This window comes from Athene cunicularia, assembly GCF_003259725.1.
Source record: "Athene cunicularia isolate RWA chromosome 2 unlocalized genomic scaffold, athCun1 chr2_part1, whole genome shotgun sequence".
Taxonomy (NCBI): Eukaryota; Metazoa; Chordata; class Aves; order Strigiformes; family Strigidae; genus Athene; species Athene cunicularia.
In genome coordinates, this window is record NW_020799095.1 from 21,256,213 (window position 1) to 21,274,182 (window position 17,970).

The 17,970-nt window shown below is 37.9% G+C and overlaps 1 protein-coding gene across 1 annotated transcript in view; it reads left to right on the forward strand.

The window, feature by feature from the left end:
- The first annotated feature begins 17,430 nt into the window (after positions 1-17,430).
- SOSTDC1 (sclerostin domain containing 1) overlaps positions 17,431-17,970 on the forward strand; it is a 4,047-nt gene continuing 3,507 nt past the window's right edge. Inside the window, exon 1 of the mRNA XM_026843661.1 lies at positions 17,431-17,919. Within this exon, the coding sequence (XP_026699462.1) occupies positions 17,715-17,919 (205 nt within the window). The 5' untranslated portion in view covers positions 17,431-17,714. The remainder of the gene's footprint in view (positions 17,920-17,970) is intronic.

The following is a 17,970-nucleotide window of genomic DNA, read 5'->3' on the forward strand; positions in this document are numbered from 1 at the left end:
CTCCACTCCACTCCTCTCCACTCCACTCCACTCCACTCCACTCCACTCCACTCCACTCCACTCCACTCCACTCCACTCCACTCCACTCTCATGAGACCCCATCTGGAGTCCTGTGTTCAGCTCTGGGATTCCCCAATGTGAAAAGGACATGGACCTGTTAGAGCAAGTCCAAAGGAGGCCATGAAGGTGATCAGGGGACTGGAGCACCTCCCTTATGAGGACAGGCTGAGAGAGTTGGGGTTGTTCAGCCTGGAGAAGGCTCCAAGGAGACCTTATAGTGGCCTACTTAAAGTAGGGGGCCTACAGGAAAGATGGGGAGGGACTTTTTACAAGAGCATGTAGTGGTAGAACAAAAGGTAACAGTTCTAAACTGAAAGAGGGTAGATTTAGATTAGCTATAAGAAAGAAATTATTTCCTGTGAGGATGAGACACTGGCACAGGTTTCCCAGAGAAGCTGTGGCTGCCCCCTCCCTGGCAGTGTTCAAGGCCAGGTTGGACGGGGCTTTGAACATCCTGGGCTAGTGGAAGATGTCCCTGCCTGTGGCAGGGGGCTGGAACTAGATGATCTTTAAGGTCCCTTCCAACCCAAATCATTCTATGATTCTATGATGATTTTATGAAATCTCTCAAAACATTCATCTTATCACACTAAGGAAAAAAAAAAAAAAAAAGCATGTTCTGAAAATAAATTGTTCTGAATTCTGTTTTACTAAGGAGAAAAGTTTTAATGCAGGGCTTTGTACTTAGCTACTACATTACATAGCTTATATCCAAGCTTCAAGCATACAGGAGCCTGCCCCATCTGTGTTTCCATTTTGAAGTTCACTTTTCTGAATGGACTGAAGCTTCCAGTTGGATTCTCAAAGCCCATCTAGGTACTGTCTGCTCTGTGGCTAAGTTCAGGTGAGCCACATGAATGACATCTGCATTAGTAAGTAGTGCAGGCTAATAGGAAAGATTTGTGGCATAAAAGACCTAATTAGTGCTGAGAGCTAAACATCCACACCACACATTTCAGAAAGGTTTACTTAGTGGTATTTCTAGCCTGGTCCTGTGGCTGGGGAGCATTAGGTGTGCTTCTGGAGCATATAGAATCATAGATTGGTTTGAGTTGGAAGATCATCTCATTAAAGATCATGAAAGTTCCAACCCCCATACCATGGGTAGGGAAACCCACTTCTAGTTTGATTTCATCCAAAAGCAACCTAGTTCCTATGCTTTGAGATTGCTTCGTGATGTATATAAAAGCATGATAAATACTCCAGAAGCACATGATAAAATGCTAATGGTGAAAGGCAGCCATAGGTATCATCAACATTCAAAATTTTTTACATTTCAGTACTTTAACGAAGTCTGTTAAGACAAAGGTCTTTCACAGTCTAGGTTACTTAGAGGCCATGCTTGTGAAGGATTTTCATCAGAACAGTACTTCTAATCTCTCTTTAGTACAAGACTAGATAAGGCTAGGGAAACTGTAAACTATATGAGCAAATATGAACTTCACAGAACAACAACAAAAATTTGTTTGCACATATAAATATTTGCTTTAACTACATTTATCCACCAGATGGTGTCCCACAACATATGGTTTAGGAACTGCCTGAAAGAATGAGAAATGGTTCTACATCTATTTCACAGATACTAAAATTGGATTTTTGAAACTCACACATATTTTTCAATATGTGAATGCTCAAGGACAAATTTTAAATTTTATCAAAATGCCATTATCTGGAAAAAATCGTGATACACTGTGCTCTTTATTGCTGCATTACATTTTGCCCATTTTTTGTCTTTCAATGAGCCATGGAAGCAGGAAGCTGTCAAGTATCCGTGTTTTATTAGAAGTGTAGAAAAACTGTATGGTTTAGAGAATATTGACACTAATCAATTCAAGCTGGTTTAGGAAAAGGTCAGGCTTATATAAATAGAAAATATTCAGCAGTCTACTTGATGACAAAATTTTGAAAAAAGGAGGCCACTAAAAAGTGGAAAAATAGATCCTTTTGATTAATGACTCAATAGTGGGAGAATGTTGCCCATACCCATCTGTGTCCCAGACAAAGTGAAGGAGATGGTTTATCTCCTGCCAGGACAAAAGCCAGCACAAAAAGAAGATCTTACAATGGAGAATTCTGGTGAATCTTCACTTATGGTACCCCATGGAGTCTGTAGTGACAATAGGGAAAGAAAATGTGACAGAATAGGGAAACAAAATGTGACAGACTAAAAAAAAATCTCACAGAAAGCCAGAATATGAGAATTTAAGTTATTTACTGAAGAGGGCTACAGGTGTGTATTTGAGTGGAATCTGGTGCTATGTTTACAAAATTATACAATAGCACTTTAATTTCTCTACTAGCAGAATAGTAAGACAGGAAAAAACAAATAGAAAATACAAATATATTCTATGGTTCCTTTAGTGTGTCATCCATTACGTATGTATTGACTAAATGGAAAGCTTATGGCAATAGGCTATTCTCCTATCTGTACAAAATGCTTCATAAATTCTTGATATTTAAACCAAGAATTTCTATACTTTTTCAAAATTAGGATTCTAAAGTTGGTTCTTAAATATGTGGTCCGATTCTTAGTTATACCAAGTGCCAACCGTATCAGCTGAGTCAGTAAGAACTTGAGTGCTCAACATTTTAATATAACTTACATAGGTGTGCAAACTTTTCCCTCACCTTTGCCACTGCTCTCACCAGTATATTCTTCTTTGCTCCTTCCTCTTTCCTCTGCAGTATGAAAACTGTTGCAAATAGACAATTTCTCTGTTGGACAAGTAGATACATAAACATGGGTAAAGAAAGGTTGACTCCATACCATGTAGATCCCACAGTGACAGCTGTGACTGATTCAGTTAACTCTGAAGAGTCGATGTTTCTTTTCCTGGTGTAATTTCCAGCATCTGCTTTGGATGAGGAGGAAGGTTCTGGAGCTACCATGGTTCAGGATGTGACTGCACTGCTCCATGGCCTCCCTCTGCTCCCGCCCTGTGCATATCAGTCCTTCTCCCAGCAGACATTCCCTCAGCACAGCTCTGTGTCTTGGCCTCATCCCTCTTTTAGCCACTTCTCAAGCAGCATGATTCATGGGGAGTGACCTCCTATGTGGAGAACTGGCCCAAAATAAGTAATGGTTAAGCAAACAGTAAAGAAACACGAAGAACTCAGGCTTCTTTTGACTTTAAGACATAGATTTCTATGAAATAGTCCAGGTAGAGCTCATAATTACTGATATAAAAGTGCTTAGTAATGATGTGCAGCAATTTGGAACCCTATTTAATAGTATGCTCCATCTTTTTATTCACTATAATGTCTCCAATTTCCTAATTAATTTCCATTCTTTGTATTTAATCCTTGCTAATTAGTAAAAGTTGGGGGGTTTTACTTCTGAGTGACTTCCACAGCACTTATGAAACATGAGGAGCAACTATATGCACTCTTAGGTGGTTTAAAATGTCAGCAATCACTGCCTTTATTCCTTGGTATGCACCTGGACTGTAGCACTCTGCTGGTATGTGGGGCATCAGTATAATTGCTAAGGCCTTCTGCAGATTCAGGAGTTTGCCCTGATGAAATACAGAAGATATACCTCTAGGGGATGGAAATTTTGGTCTGAAACCACAGTACTTGCCTGAACACGTAACCTTGCCCCCAGTTCACATCAGATGACACCAACGTTCATCCCACAAGTTCTACGAACACGTTAGTTTCATGTCCATGAAAGCACTAACCTCCTCATTTGTGTCTACATTTAGAATCAAAAACAATGCCTATATTACTTATTCATAAACTAGCACATTTCAGTGAAATCAGTCTAATGCTTCTGGAATTTTTACTGTAAGGTGTTTCTAGAGAGAATGCATAATTGGACTCTGCAGAGATACAAATGGCCAGTATTCAATGCAAACTCTTCAACCAGCCTGAAACAGTCACACTTCTTGTTATATGGTCTTTACACGTAAAAAAAACCCAACAGGGGTGAGGGGGATCCACATAAACTAATTGATTTTCCAGAAGTATCTACTTGCATGGTGAAGCAAAGCTTGTAAAAGGTGGGGACACATATGACTTTTTATTAAGGTATTCTTCACTTTGATACTGCTGAGAATTTGACAGCACTGTTCTTAAATTAGATTTTTGTCATAAATGCCTTGATGTTTTGTACTTTGTATATACTAGGCCTCATACCATATTCTTAGAAACAAAAAAACCCCCTCCTTTGTGTTCAGCTGAGTAGTTTGGTAGCTGTCTGAGAGACTGAACAGTGATAAATGAGAGAGAAATAAAAGAAGACTTAGAGATTACTGAAACTTAGTGTGCCTGTACCTTTACCAGAGAAAGTACTGAGTAGTATTATAGATGAGAAATCTTTCTGCAGCCCAAGAATGAAAGCCCAAACCTTCAGACTACAGATAAGACATACATTCTTATTAGCAAGGGTGAATGTCCATATTAGCAGAAGAGTTGGATTCTGCATCTACTGACGTCTCCCTTCACATTTCAATGCCTTTCCGAAACAACATTCTTTAGTCAAATACAGGTTATAAAGTTCAGTACTTAAGTACCTGGATGTATTGTATATATTCATCTAGCAATTTCACCTGCCCTTCCAATAATAAGTAAGCTTTGGGAAATGCAGTAGAATTGGACCCATGCTCTGTTTAATCTTCCATTTTAAAAAGAGTAACAAATAACATTTCAATACTTTTCATGTGTGTGTCAAATATTTTGCCATATCAGTAGCCTTTAGAATGAAGAGTCTGCATAATTTTTTGTGGCTTCCATAGTCTCAGATTTTTCGGCTCTAATAAAAAGTAGCGCTTTGCTTTAGTGTCTGTCTTTTTCAGACAAATGTAAAGCTGACAGAAACTAAATGATAAACATCCTCGTGAACCAACTAAAGTGGACAGGCAAAATCAGTTTTCCTTTTTTATATGTTTCTCCTGCAAATACAGTCTCAGAAACAAGAAAAATTTGCATTCCATATACTGACAAAAAAAAAAAAAAAAAAAAAAAAAAAAAAAAAAAGTTTTCCTTTTGCTTTTCTAAACAGTTATCCTTGGAACAAAGAACTACTGTCTAAAAGACTTTACAGCCTGTGGCACAGAACACACAGCTTGGCCAGTAGACCATGTGTGGAAAAGAAAAAAAATAATTTTAATGAACAATAGGTCCCAAGAAACAACATCAATTGTTATCATTACTTTCTTTTAAAATTAAAATGGTCCAGTTTTAAGAGAAGTCTTTCAAAAACTCATCCAAAAACTATTTAAAGTATGTAGATTATAGTTTACAATTAGAAAGGGAAAAGGAAAATATATGTTTAAAAATGTTTTATATACATGTTTATTATCTGTACCATATGAGTTGTGCTTTGTCCATAAGTGTTCTATTGATAATTTACTTAAAATGCTTGGATAAGGACTGGCCCTTTGGCAGGAGTGAGGTAGCATGGACTACATAAAACAAGAATCAGTGTAATCTGTTTCTTCTGGTGAAACACATTTTTATTTTGTTAAGACTTTTGTCTCAATGTACAAAAATGCAGTTTCAACCTGATTTAATATTTCTAATGCCATGTACTAAGTCCATTACTTTTCCAGTCTTAACTAACAGCATTTCAGTGAATGGTGCAGCTACTCTTCAGCAAGCTAGATCCCGCTTCACTTATGCACAATTTCAGTTGAACTCCATGAGAGGACTTTCTTCTAATGAAGTAGACATTTGAGTTCTAACTTGTATGGAGCATTTGGGGGTCTTTCAACATGCTTGATGTCAAAACATAATGCTGCATGACAGCTTTGTAACCTAACAAAATGAGCACTCAGTATACCCTCCATTTTATTTCCACTGTAATGAAAAGGCTCATGATCTTAACATATCCAGACAACTAATACTATTACTTGCATTAGTTGCTTGCGTGCAGTACTTCTTTTCTTTCAAAATTACTGCTATGTTCATTATATTCTATTTTTAACAGAGTGTACCAGTCTGGCAAACGACTGCTAGCAACATTCAGATCATCACCCTCTTATAGGAAAGTGCTTTTGCTTGTCTGCAGCCTCATTAAGGCTTTGTACCCGACAACTGTCTCATCTGTATGCAAAACAAAGGGAGCTGGAACTAATATCCAGGTATACCTGGCAAGGAAAGAGTAACACTCTAAGCATTAGTTTTAAGACACCCTGACTACTACTATTCCAGTCCCAACCAAATCATTTCACTGCTTCTACCTTCCCAAGTACTTAGTGGACTGGTAGAGTTCACAATCAACAAAGTATTTTGAAAAAAAACAGGGTCCTGGCCATTTCATGTAGATTAAAAAAAAAAAAAAAAAAAAAAAAAAAAAAAAGTATTATTCTTTCAACAGTGATAGAATTTTAGTCTAGTGTTTTTGGTCAAAACTTCTGTGGTCCAAGATATGTGTTGTGCCTCCATGTCTGGCTGTTGCTCCCCATGCAGTTCAGTCACATTTAGGTGATTTTAAATGAATGCAGTTTGTAAAGTCTGTTGGGAATTTTTGGGATGAAAAGCACTTTATAAATGTAAGATACTGTATTTTTACAGCTGCCTCCAAGAGAAAAGTTGTGTTTAGCAGAATATTCGGAAAGAAAATTTACAGATATTTATTAGAAGCTTAATTTTGTTTCCAAACCACAGTCACTAGAGATTCAAACTATTTATCTTGAATTGTACCTGCCAAATTTTGATGAGATTAAATTCCCCCCTCCCCATTTAAAAGAACGGGATTGACCACAGTCATACTGCAGACTTTAAAGGAACCTGCATTATTAGGTTTTCTCCACATTCCAACCCATCTGCCTTAGGGTATGAAACCCTACTTTCATCTCTGTGAGGTTCAGTATTTCCAAATCCAAGCCATAAGGCCATGTCTAGACTACGAACTGAGAAGTGGGTTTGACTGCACGCATGCGCACACTATGCCATATGTCCCACAAATTTTCCATCCGTACTTTTGTACATAGTCCACTTGGTTTTAAATAATCTGCACTGTTATAAAGAAAAACAACCTCCCAGTACTAGCTGATGAACCATTATTATGATTGATTTTGCCTGGGTGCAGACCAGGCAGACTGCCTGAACAAAAGCTTGGCCCACACAAAACCACTGAGTATAATCAGCGTTTCTGAGTATAGCGAGAGTTTTTCCGCCTCCTGGCACTCATGCTAAAATAATGCCTTGGTATTTAAGGATTTGTGGTGTGAATTATGGGAAAAGTTAGGTCTTGAGAATATTCTGAGATCCACACATGCATGACAGTACAGATGCAAATCCTAGACATAAAAAACATTGCAATGGCCCCAAAATCATGAGATTAGATTAATGAGATATTTTGAAGTACACCACCAACTTTTGATGCTGGAGCCCAAACCAATTAGGGTTCGGGATACAGCCTGAACTTTTATCATGCAAAGATTATGCGCGCCACAAAGCTGAAGGCTAGATTTGGAGAGCGAACGCAGTGTTCCTGCTCCTCAGATGTTTTGCTGAAGGTAATAAGGCAAACAATGAGCGACTTCAATCCTCCGCAACATCTCTAGCCAAAAAGGACCTTAATAGCCAAGAGTAATCCTGAAGTATGATTACATTAAGCAGCTTCTGTATTCCTGGGACTGTCTTCCTTCCTTTAATCTTTGTGTGTGGGATAATTAAGATATTTTTAAGTTCTTTCAGGTATTGTAGTTTCACAAAGTAGTGTTCAGTCTTATGTGGTGATGTGGTATTAAGTCACTGCTACATTACCTATTGTATCAAAATAAAGAACAGTTAGTGATACAAAGAAGACTGGAATGGGAATGGAGGATTCCCAAGCCTCTCTTTCAAGGACAATTCCAACTTCTTACAGTGGCATTACTGCATGTGGCATAAGGTTAAAAATGGAGTCTCAGTGCTGAATGTCCATAGGAAGCAATGCATACAGGAGCAGAAGGGAGCTTCCAGGGATTGATGAGTTCACTAATGACTTCTAATCAGACTAAACTTCTCTCAGGAAGAATAAGAAAAAGTCCTCCCTCAGATGTTTGGAACGAGGGCTTGGGAAGGAGTGCCACCACATTATAAGCACAAGTGTGCTGACATCAGCAATAAACATTAACTAATGGAAAGACTGAAAAATGTAAACTATTTTTAACAAGTTAGATAAATCAAATATTTTATAACCATGCTATTCATAAATATGATGAGTTCCTTTTAACATGGAAATGTGAATCTAATAATGCTAATTAAATAAAAGCTAATAAAAAGACCACATTGGTTGCTGCATATAGAGAGTTATAGTTCATATTGGCCTTTTAGACCCAATGTGAAATGTAATTTTCCTGCGTTGGTGGTGACATGCCATTGCTTTATTTACGTCTTAGGCTAGGAGATCTCATATGCCACCTACAGGACAGATGTTTTAAGTTATTTTAATGTGCACGCTATGAACACAGATTATCGGAACACTGCCAGCTAGTCTCTTGGTGATTGTTTTACTGCATGGAGGCTCTAAACCCAACTCCCTTTAAGACAATTGAAGGATTTCTATGGACTTCAACAAGGTTGGAGTTGGACCCTTAAAGAAAGTTAATGCTGCAGCAAAAGCATGCATAGTTCTTCCTTCTGACAATTTATAAAACAAATTATCTATCTCAAACTATTTATTCTTGACAGTAAGGGTCTTCTAGAATGTAAAATATAATGAAGTATTTCATTGCCATATATACCTCTGTCCTTACTAACCATCATATCCTTTAATTTTTGTTTATACTTGTTGACTAAAAGAATAGTAATAAAATAACCACTTTCCTCACTTAAGAACAGAGAAAGTCATTAAAGTCTTATTGAGTAAATTAGTTCCAGTAGTTCAGTTTTAGTAGTTTTTTAACAGACCTTATAATGATACTGAGTGTTGACAAGAATTATGTATTGGATTGCCCAGAACAAAATATTTTATTCTGAGTAAGATATCCTTCTTTATGTTCTCCATATTATTTTTTAGAAGGAGCACAAAATATCTATACTATGCACAATTTATAACATGCTACATGTGTAAATGTGGTACAGGTCAAGTAAGAAACAGATGTAAAACTGGATATAGGCTAGAGTGGGTGCAACCTCAAAGTCCATGTAGGCATTTGAGATATAGCAGCACTTACTGACTTCTCTACAACTATAAAGCAGAAATTATGCTGTAACTTCTTGTACACATAGAAGTAATTTTAAAGCAATTTTCCTTTAAGTAATTTCTTTAAAGGAAAAAAAACCTTCACAGATATGGTTCTTTACTATTGTAAGGAGCTCTACAGCAACAGGTACTTTCATCTGTCATAGAAACCACTAAATTACTTTTCCACTCATTTTTACATAAATGGGTGCAATATGCATTGCCACCTACTCGTTAATAGAATCTCCTCAGAATACCTATTTTATAAATTTGTCCCCAGATAGCCTCCTGGACCTGCCTGATCTACTGTCTTTTTCCGACGTTGTGCAAGTATGCAGCCTTAATAAGTATCTCAAATGCTTTTCCTCTCTTGAAGCTTCAACTGTTTGAAAAAAAATCTCTGGAGAGATACCCTCCCAATCCTCTGTCACCTCTGTTGGTTGCTAAAGGTGCTTCCTGCACAGAGAAACCAGGTGGACAGACATGGAAATGCCAGGCAGTCATTATCACACCTCTTGCACTCCAACAGCTTACTAGAGTTTACCATAGAAAAAGTAGAGGAGGGAGTCAGTATGGGACGCCAGTTTCATTTGGCTACAGAACGGGTGGATGGAAATGAGCATCTGTGATGCAAAACTCGGAAGGGAAGCTGGAAGGCAAGATTTTGTGATGCTACCCTCCCAAGAGCAAAGGTAGCAAGTAAAGAGAAAGATAAAAATTATGCAAAACACCATCTCTTACTGGCTATTTATACAAAGGTGGCTTGCTACATCGAACCTTGAAAAGGAAACATGCATCTCCTGGACTTACAGGAGGCTAAGCTGGTTACCATCAGGGAATAATCATGCCAGGGATTTTCACCTGCAGGATTTTTCATTTACAGGAAAAATTGTTATGTTGTTCTAATCAGGCAGCATGAATGTGTGAGATGTGCGCTACATTTTAGATGAAAACTACCAGAAGGGAGAACACTATTCTGTTTTTCCTCAGAGTGAAAATTCATTGGAAATATTCCTCCTGAAAAACAAATTCAGATGTTGACAGTTATGAAAGCTTTATTTGTATAACTTTTCCATGTTAGGATACATTTTAGAAAAGCAACCCTGTGAAAAGCTTTGAAGAATTGCAGAAAGGCCAAGTGAACAAACAGAATGTTCTGACATTTCCTTTCTTGAATCCTGTTTATATGTCATCTAAACCAGTTTGTAATTTCAAATAGACTTAAGACTGAAGTCCCAAAATAAATGTCTCTCACAACAACCATGTTTTGCATTGGAAAAAGAATGTCTTCGTTGCCTGAAGATAAATAGTGACAAGGTTTTGAATATGGGGTAACACACATTTGTTATGGAGCCTATTCAGATTCTGGACACTCGTGCCAGGTGCAGTAGTGACAAGAACTACTGCTATGGTCAGTTATGAACAGTACGGACAAAGTTTAATCTTTAGAGAAGTAGTTATTTTAAATTCATCATTGCTGATTATCTCTGCTGACAGCAACCTCAATGTTGGTTTGCGACCATATTACTTTAACTACATTTTAATTCTAAATGCTAATCTGTTGTGATCATATAGATATATAGAGCATTAGCTGAAGACTGAAATCCCACTGCACTTCAGGCTAGAGGATGATTTTGCTTAAAACTCTGTGATTAAGCAAGTACAGCTAATATTTTTTATTACCATAAAGATATACTGAGAGACTTCTAAGCTTAGATAAGATAAGATAAATAATCCTTTAAAATCTAATGTCATGCTTAAGGCAGGGATTATCTTGCTGCTGTTGAACTCCCATTATTAAAAGTCAAGATTAGTCAAAGAAAAAAACAAAATAGTAACATCTGGTTTTTTTTTTTTTTTTTTTTTTTTTTTTTTTTCTTTTTTTTTCTCTGAAATTTCTTCTCTAAGGAGTTCTGACTTGGATTGAAGGAAATATTTTGAAATCTTGACACTTACTGCTGCAAAGAATTTCCATTCTTTGTTCTTCCCCAAAGTGTTCTGATATTATATTTTACATAAAACCTGGAGAATGGGTGGAATGTACTGAATATTCATTCCCACCTCTCGATTTTATGGCAGTAGCATTTTTCACACTCTTAGCCAAACTGGATGTGCATGTGTTTCTGTATATTATATTTGAATACATGAGTCAACAGCAACAACAAAATGTTCTCACTGTAAAAACGCCTAAAAACTGTTAAGTACTTAACCCTAGGATTTTGGAAACTTGGGCTGTACTGCAGTCATAGTAAGTCAAACTAAGCTTTAGTTTAGTAAAAATGTAGTTTTATTGTTTTAAAAGAGATCCTAGAGCATTCCAGTGAGGGATCTATCAGGTCTTTCTGTTCCATTGTCTTATACATGTGAATTCAAGGTAATTGCTGGAAAGGAAGTCTGGAATGGGCTGTAGTGTCTGTGTAGGCAGGTGATACTTGGTTCTGTGTCTTAATTTCATTCAGACTGACTCATTCATTGATTGCATGAAACAGTTTGGGACTTAAAAGAGAACTAGGTGACTGAAACTATCCTCAGGTAGGAAGGAAATATCAGTAGCTGAGAGTAAAAAACAATGCATGAAGATATTCTTATAGATCCTTTGAGAGACAGATCTCCATTTTAATTAAGGTTCCCAGTGTTTAAAACTTTAGGGTGATAATGTGGAAACATTTACTGGATTACAGCAGATCCTACATGTGCAAATAAGGGATTTTCAGTACTCTACAAATATACTATAATATTGGATGGATTAACTTTAATGAAATAAGCTGTATACACTTTGTTCAATTATATTCTGGTTTATGGGTTAGAAGAGAAACCCTGATACTGAGTGCATGGTAAGTCTGTGAATTTGTTGTGCAGGATGGGCCATTTCTGTCTCTTGGCAGGAAAAGGATTACACAGTATTACAATTATTAAAATTCTAATTTGGGGCCAGGTTTTGCCCTTAGGTACTTCCTTAATTTCAGCAGGGAGTTGTGCATGTTTATCTGATTGAAGACTCTGGACACTAACATGCTTGGTGAAGGTAACTTTTTTCTTTAACAAGAATATGCACTAGCCAAATCTAAAATCTGAACTTAGCAGGGGTAGGTTTCTTAGCAGGAGACAGATGTCAGTTACTGTTCTGTTTTGATAAGGTAAAGTGATTTCCTTGTAAGGGAGTGGGAGATGGAGCAGAAGGAAGGAAAGAGGGATCTTCTTCCAGATACCTTGTAGGCTTGTTTTTAAATTACGACTTCGGATCTAACAACAGGTTTGGCAAGTGTTTGCCTAGGAAATCCTGACACTATGCCAGATTTTCTTAGCTGATTTGTTGTAGAGTGTGCATTTTTTAAATACACTGTAATCATTTCAGACCACGTAATTAGAAACACAAAGCAGTTTACTGAAACAGTGATATATTAAGAGTTCAGTTAATTACATGTAAAGAAACAAGTCAGACTTCAAAACCTTTACTCAGTTTCTATTTTATTTGCAACTGGGGCATGTTGATGGGACTTTGCCTGCTTAACACTGAGTAGGAGTTTCAGAATTTTAACCTGAGGGTAAAATTTTCAAAAGCATTTAAGTGACTGGCTCACTGGAAATCAATAGGACTTTCACTCCTTAGGGCAACATTTTAAAAGTATGTAGCTCCCAAGTCCAGTTGACTTCGGTGTCTATGCATTTTTAAAAATCATGCTTTTTTGCCCTAAATATCTTTAAAATAGAAGGCTTATGCTTCAGTGTCACCTAAGAGTTTCTGAAAATATTACCCCAAATAAACAAGCTGTTATTCTCATTTTTTTTTTTTTTTTCATTTGTAACCCCCTGTTTTGTTTTTCTTCCTTCTTCAACATATTCAGAAACCATAAAACATGTTTTGGATTATAATAAGCCACATCGTCTTCAATCTGGTCTTAAAATCTTACTGCAAATGCTCAAGAAGGGGTGGCAGTTATAATTAGTACAGACAGTTCTGCACTCTACTGTAACTTTCCTAGAATTTCAAAATAAACTTAAATATTCCCCCTTTTAGGTCTATTTAATGTCTTTTTTGATAAAAGTGATAAATTACCTCCTTTGAAGCCACAGCCTGACCTAAATTATTCTGTCTACATTATGTATAAGAGCAAGTAGAAAAAAATAAAATTGTAATGTGAAATCTTAGGGAGATGAAGAAGACATAAATCAGGACTAATTAGTCATTCCCATTAATGAGAATATATGTTATATTTTCCATTGAATGTCTCAAATGTAATTTACTGAGAAAATTAAAAAGTACGACTTAGTATAGAAAAGCCTCAGTATTCAAAAAATCTTTGGTTTGAGAATTTGCAGAGGGAGGGGGATACTGTGGTTCTCTAACATGTTTTCTGTATGAGCTTTAAAACTATGCTAACTTGTTGCACAACAGCTTACAAGTTCTCAACAGTTGCATTTATTACAATTTTACCTCACTTTCAGACAAGTTCTCTTATCATGCTCCAAATCACATTTTATGCTGCTTTGAAGTACATTACTAATATGCTTATTGCTTAACAGAAAATAGCCTGACAGTCATTTCTGTTTTAAGGTGCAAAGTAATAAATGTCAGTTTCTTTTTTGCAGTCATTTATCTGAGCCTGTACTTATTCTCAAAGTATCTGCCTTTGGAAACAAGTCAGAAGTGCAACGCTCTAATGGTCTTATCTTTGGTACTAACAATAAAAATATAAAACCAAATTCTGAACCTTTCTTTCCATGCAGCTTTCATTGTAATTCTGGCCTTTTTCTGTCATTATTAAAACCGGGCAGACCTAAGTTTTATGGAAAATTGGGAATTCCTTCTTATTTTGTGCATGTTCAGTGATCACGTGGTTTACAAAGACAAGGCTCTCTGGCAGTCATTTGTACTTGTCAGTGCATACCCTTCTATTCCCTGTGGCTGTTTTGTGCTGCTAGACAGGTGTGTGCACTCCTCACAAAACTTTGCCCTTTGGACATCATTATAGTGTCTAAGAAACATGGGGGATGGGATCCTGACAGACTTATAAATGACCATGAAGAAGAGAATTGTCTTTTGGGATCTTTACAGAACATATGCCTTGTATTATTCTGCATCCATTGAGAGAAGTATGTTTCTTTTTCCATCACAGAAAATGGAGACAGCAAGATTTAAGGTGTGCATAACTCTGGATACCATTCTCTCTGAAGAGTGATGGATGGCTTTACCACTATGTTTAGGTTCAGTCAGAAGCAAGGCTGTCAAGATACAAGAAGCAGTGAAGTTGAAGAAAAGTGTGCAGTTAAATGTAGCTCTTGATCCCTGGGTACAAACATTTAAATTAATCTGGTTAACCAGTTTCTTTCCTGTGCCTTCCCCACAGTCACCTTTCAAGGATCTGACTAAACAATGGCCTTTACACCATGCCAAGCAGCAGAATGGAGCTCGCATGGATCCTTAGGAGCAGTGAAATCCAGTCTTCTGGGCCTGTCTCACTGAGCATTCAACCTCCCCAGACACTCAGGTATAGTCAGTATGCCCTGGCTGATCTTAAGCATCATAATGGAAGATAAAGGAGAGAGAATTTATTGCCTAGGACTCAAAGCATATAGGGTTTTATAGATCAATAAGAACATCCTGAGTTATGCCCACAGGCAAAAAGGAAGTCAGTACAGACTTCAAAGACCTTGTGTAATATATTCCTTATGGCCAATATTACAGATTAAGCACAGAGCAATGTTCTACACAAGCCATCGAATCTGACTAGAATAGGGACAGACTGACTAGACATTGTATAAGTCTGTTTTGGAGGCTACGAAGGTAACTTGTAGCCTTCACCTCTGCAGATGTGTAACAGTCATCTAACTAACAACAGCAAAAAAATATTTTCAATCTAGGAACCTTCTGAGCCAAGCATCAAGAAACACCTTTCGATTGTCAAGTTTGCTCAGGAAGAATAACCAAATTTGACTGACCCTCATGTGACTTCTAATATCTCTCAGGAAGACTAGGAAAAAGTGAAAGACTGCAAGCTCTAGGTTTGAAAGTATAAAACAAATTAACTGACCATCTCCTCAGAAGTCTACTTACCTTTCAAAGCCGGGAAGCTGACAGTACTGACCAAGGAACTGAAATCATGAAATTTTCATACAATGTCTGTGACAAGTGGAAAATACAAATGAAATTAAAATAATGTCTACCCTGTGTCTAGAGCACAGAAAAAAATCTGTATTATCTTTCCTGTGGCAGATTCAGGGCCAAACTTTTCCTTTACAAAGGCTGTAAGAGTCTTGTCTTGAGGTCTTCCTTCTCTAAGTGACAAGACCAAGAGAAGTATGTGACAAACTAATGGTTCATATAGCCCAAATTTGAAAGGATAATTATTAGCTTTCATTGAAAGCTCCTTGCAGACCCAGTCCTATAGCTCCAAGGTCCCATTCATTTTTCTTGTGAGAAGATTATATGCCTTATTTCAAAGAAAACAGCTCTCAAGGAAACTTCTGACTTTCCCAGAAGTCTCGTCTAATGTGGGAAAATCTTTCTACTAGGAAGAGGTCCCCTGACTGGTATCCACATGTACTGTGGATAACTGGAAAATAGGTTCCATGCTTTTAATTATATTGACTTGATTCAGCACAGAGACTATCCTGCAGGGAAAGTGAGATGTGTGAAGACCTGTGTGATCTGTGAATATGAGAAAAAATGAAGTAGGACTTGAACACCGACAAAGCAGAGTTTTGGTTAGCTGCTGTTGAAGAGAAATAATGCTGAAATATTAATGGTCTGTAATGTACATCTCTTCTTTGATAATTTGCTTAAGGAATTTTTTTTTTTTTTTTTTTTTTTTTTTTTTTTTTAATTTTTGTTAAGGGAAGGTAGAATGCATATCTTTGCTTTTGTGGTTAAATAAGACATTCCATCAGAGTGGAACTTGGAGCTTTGTCAGGGGTTAGCAGTGATCCCACTCTTCCATACATTACTCTGATGGAAGATCTAACTCTGCCTTGCAACATTCTTGTTATTCCAGAACTGGGTTGGGCTAGTCATAATAGATGCAGGCAATCAACTCAACTTCCCCACACACAGCTCCGCCAGTAAAACTCACTTCACCTTGCAACACTCCTGTTTTTCCTGTGTCTTTTAAGCAAAGGCTATCAATTTGGCACTTACTGTGGATCTGTCCTTACTCTTGCTGAAACCTAGGGTAGCTTTCTTAGTGATGCAAGAGGAAAGTGTTGCTGATACAGACAACTGTCTGCCTGTGAGGAGGATGAAACAAAGTTGTCTTCTCTGACTGAGATTTTTGACCCTGACATTAGATGTATCTGACCTGCGTTCCACTTCTGCTTTTATTACAGGAAATAAAATCCAGGATGACTATAGATATCAACTCAGTTACAAAGAGCGTTAAGTGAGATTAGAGTCTAACCTTTACATAATGTGGCCTCCTGCATGGTTGTGCTTTTTCCTAAGAAAAAGGTTTCCTTTTAATTAGAACGCTACAGCTTTCAGTGTTGATCACTGCTGTTTTCTTTCTAATGAAAATCTATAAAGCATTCATGGAGACAAGCATTGGTCTACTGACAGCATCACCGTTTACACTAGCATTTGGATATGGGCCATGTAATTTTATGTAAAACCAAGTAAGTGTGTGACACAGTAAAAAGTATGCCGAAATATAGATTATTCTTTCCTCTTTGTTTTCTCTATCACATGAAATAACACATTAAAAATATAAGAATGCTCTAGGCAGTGTACAAAACGAAAAAAGGCTGGTTTGGTGAATGAGCATGGTGAGAGGCTATGAATATGGATACGTTTATACCAAGGAGCCTAGAGGAGATACTTTTTTATGCGTGGTGATACAGAAATACGTAACTTGTAACTCTGCTCACCAGGGAGAGAATATTCCCCTAAAACAAGTAGTTTCTGTAGCAGCGTTCCTTGTTGATCAAAGCCGCATTATTTAAAGCATCTAGAGGCAGCTTTAAATTATTCACAATATTTTTTTTAAAGTGATCTCGGGTATATTGCAGACTGTGTAACTAACCGTCTTCCGTAAGTGCTATAAACTGCTGCATCCTTACAGAGCTGTCAAGTTTTCTGAAAGTCACATTCGAGCAGAGGGGATGTAACTTTGCATCACAGGAGCAAGAGAGACTCTTTCTGACACGGTGTTAGTCACATCGGACAAATCGCCAGGCACGCAGGGCCGTTCGGAGCGGCAGGGCAGAGCCGGCAGCCTCCAGATCTCAACCCGAACGCTGCTGTGTGCTGCCCAAGAGTTTCTGATACCCTCCAAAGCCCCAAATAGGAATCCTGCAATGAGTGCATCTAACTCCTCCTTTACTGCAGTCTTCTCTCCTATTGGTAAAAGGTCTTCGCAGGCTCATGTAGGGATCCCACCCCTTTTGTGGGTTTTCATTCTGAAGCTATCCACAACTTTACACCTGAATGAATGCCAAGCCTCTCTGAATATATAAAGGAAACCTTCAAGAGCAATTTCAGAGTTGCCCAGAAGAAGCAGAAGAAAACGATTTCATCCGGCTCTGTCAGGCAGAGACCGAACCGACCATGCTGCTCCCTGCCATTCACTTCTACGGCTTTCTCCTAGCTTGCATCTTCACGAAAAGCTACTCGGCTTTCAAGAACGATGCCACAGAGATCCTTTATTCGCACGTCGTTAAACCTGCTGCAGCGAGCCCGGGCAGCAACAGCACGCTCAATCAAGCCAGGAACGGAGGCCGGCACTACCCCAGCGCCGGGGCCGACCGGAACAGTGAGTATCCGAGCGGCGGCCCTTCCCCCGCCTCCCGCGGCCCTCCCGGCC